The 1,117-nt window shown below is 34.6% G+C and overlaps 1 protein-coding gene across 1 annotated transcript; it reads right to left on the bottom strand.

Moving 5' to 3' along the window:
- Positions 1 to 1,106, bottom strand: LOC107839275 (protein NEDD1; the record flags this gene model as incomplete). Its single annotated transcript, XM_047404679.1, is given in 1 exon segment — positions 1 to 1,106. A coding segment is annotated over 1 exon segment (85 nt), but the record flags the coding sequence as incomplete, so codon positions are not given.
- Between the last annotated feature and the right edge of the window lie 11 nt (positions 1,107 to 1,117).

The raw sequence follows: 1,117 nt of genomic DNA, 5'->3' as shown, positions 1-1,117 counted from the left end.
TCAAATTAGCTGAACTCAGACTAGAACTAGTCAAAGAGCTGATGCTCTGAGTTGCTGGAAAATTATCCTGTAATCCAGATAACATAGTTCCTGGTACAAGAGGACCAGATGTTGGTCGGTTCGGTTCGGTTTTGAAAATTATCGGTTATCGGTTTATCGATTTTTCATTGTTATCGGTTCGGTTATCGGGTGAACCGTTAACATTAAACATATCTAATGGTTACTGCCTACGACCCTATTGCTTAGTGATTTTTCTTGTTTCTATGCACAAAACTGGTAGCACAAACATAATAGAAAAAGACAAAGTCACAGTCACAGGCTCACCGCTCATGTTTTTTTGTCTCAACCTAAAATTGCTAATCTTTTTAACACAGATTTTGTTCCTTCTTCAAGAATTTGCAGAAGCAGACAAAGTTTCACACTTAACAAAGCAAAAAGAACAAAAAACAGAAAAACATACAGCAGCTAAATCACATGCTTAGTACAAAGATAATGAAAAATTGTGGAAAACAAAGAAAACCCAAAATACAGATACCTGCAGTGGAGAGGGACCAAAGAGGTATGTGGATTAGTTTCTTCTAAAGCAAAATGCATCAACTTCTTATAAGAAAAACCAGAGCTTTCATTTGCAGTATGACTCATACTCATACACCTACTTCCAACTTTGTTAGAACTTCTACATTTTCAACTCAAACGAATAAGTTTACTTCCAGCAGTAGAGTTAGTTTCAATAAAAAATCTACTGTTAACACTGCCCCATCATGGAATCTTGGTGTTTTTCAGGAGCATTCTATATTGTCATATGCAGAAATTTAAGATGAACCAGATTAGCTAAAGACTTTTACGAATGAAATCGAACAAAAACAAAAATTCTTACCTGTTGACCACTTGACTATCGAGATAGTAATAATGCTAATTACTTGACAATGTGCATAGAGCAAAATAGACCACACCACAAATAGTTTGACATATTAACCTTCAATGTCAACTAAAATCAACAGTATGGAGTAAACTAATGGAATCAACAGAACGGAGTAAATAGCTTGTGGTACGAATTAACAAAAAAAAGGCACATTTGAAATATGTTACAATCTTCAATTAGCATAGCAAGCCAAAA

The sequence above is a fragment of the Capsicum annuum genome, unplaced genomic scaffold (assembly GCF_002878395.1).
Source record: "Capsicum annuum cultivar UCD-10X-F1 unplaced genomic scaffold, UCD10Xv1.1 ctg66037, whole genome shotgun sequence".
Taxonomy (NCBI): Eukaryota; Viridiplantae; Streptophyta; class Magnoliopsida; order Solanales; family Solanaceae; genus Capsicum; species Capsicum annuum.
This window is presented reverse-complemented; position numbering and strand designations above follow the sequence as displayed.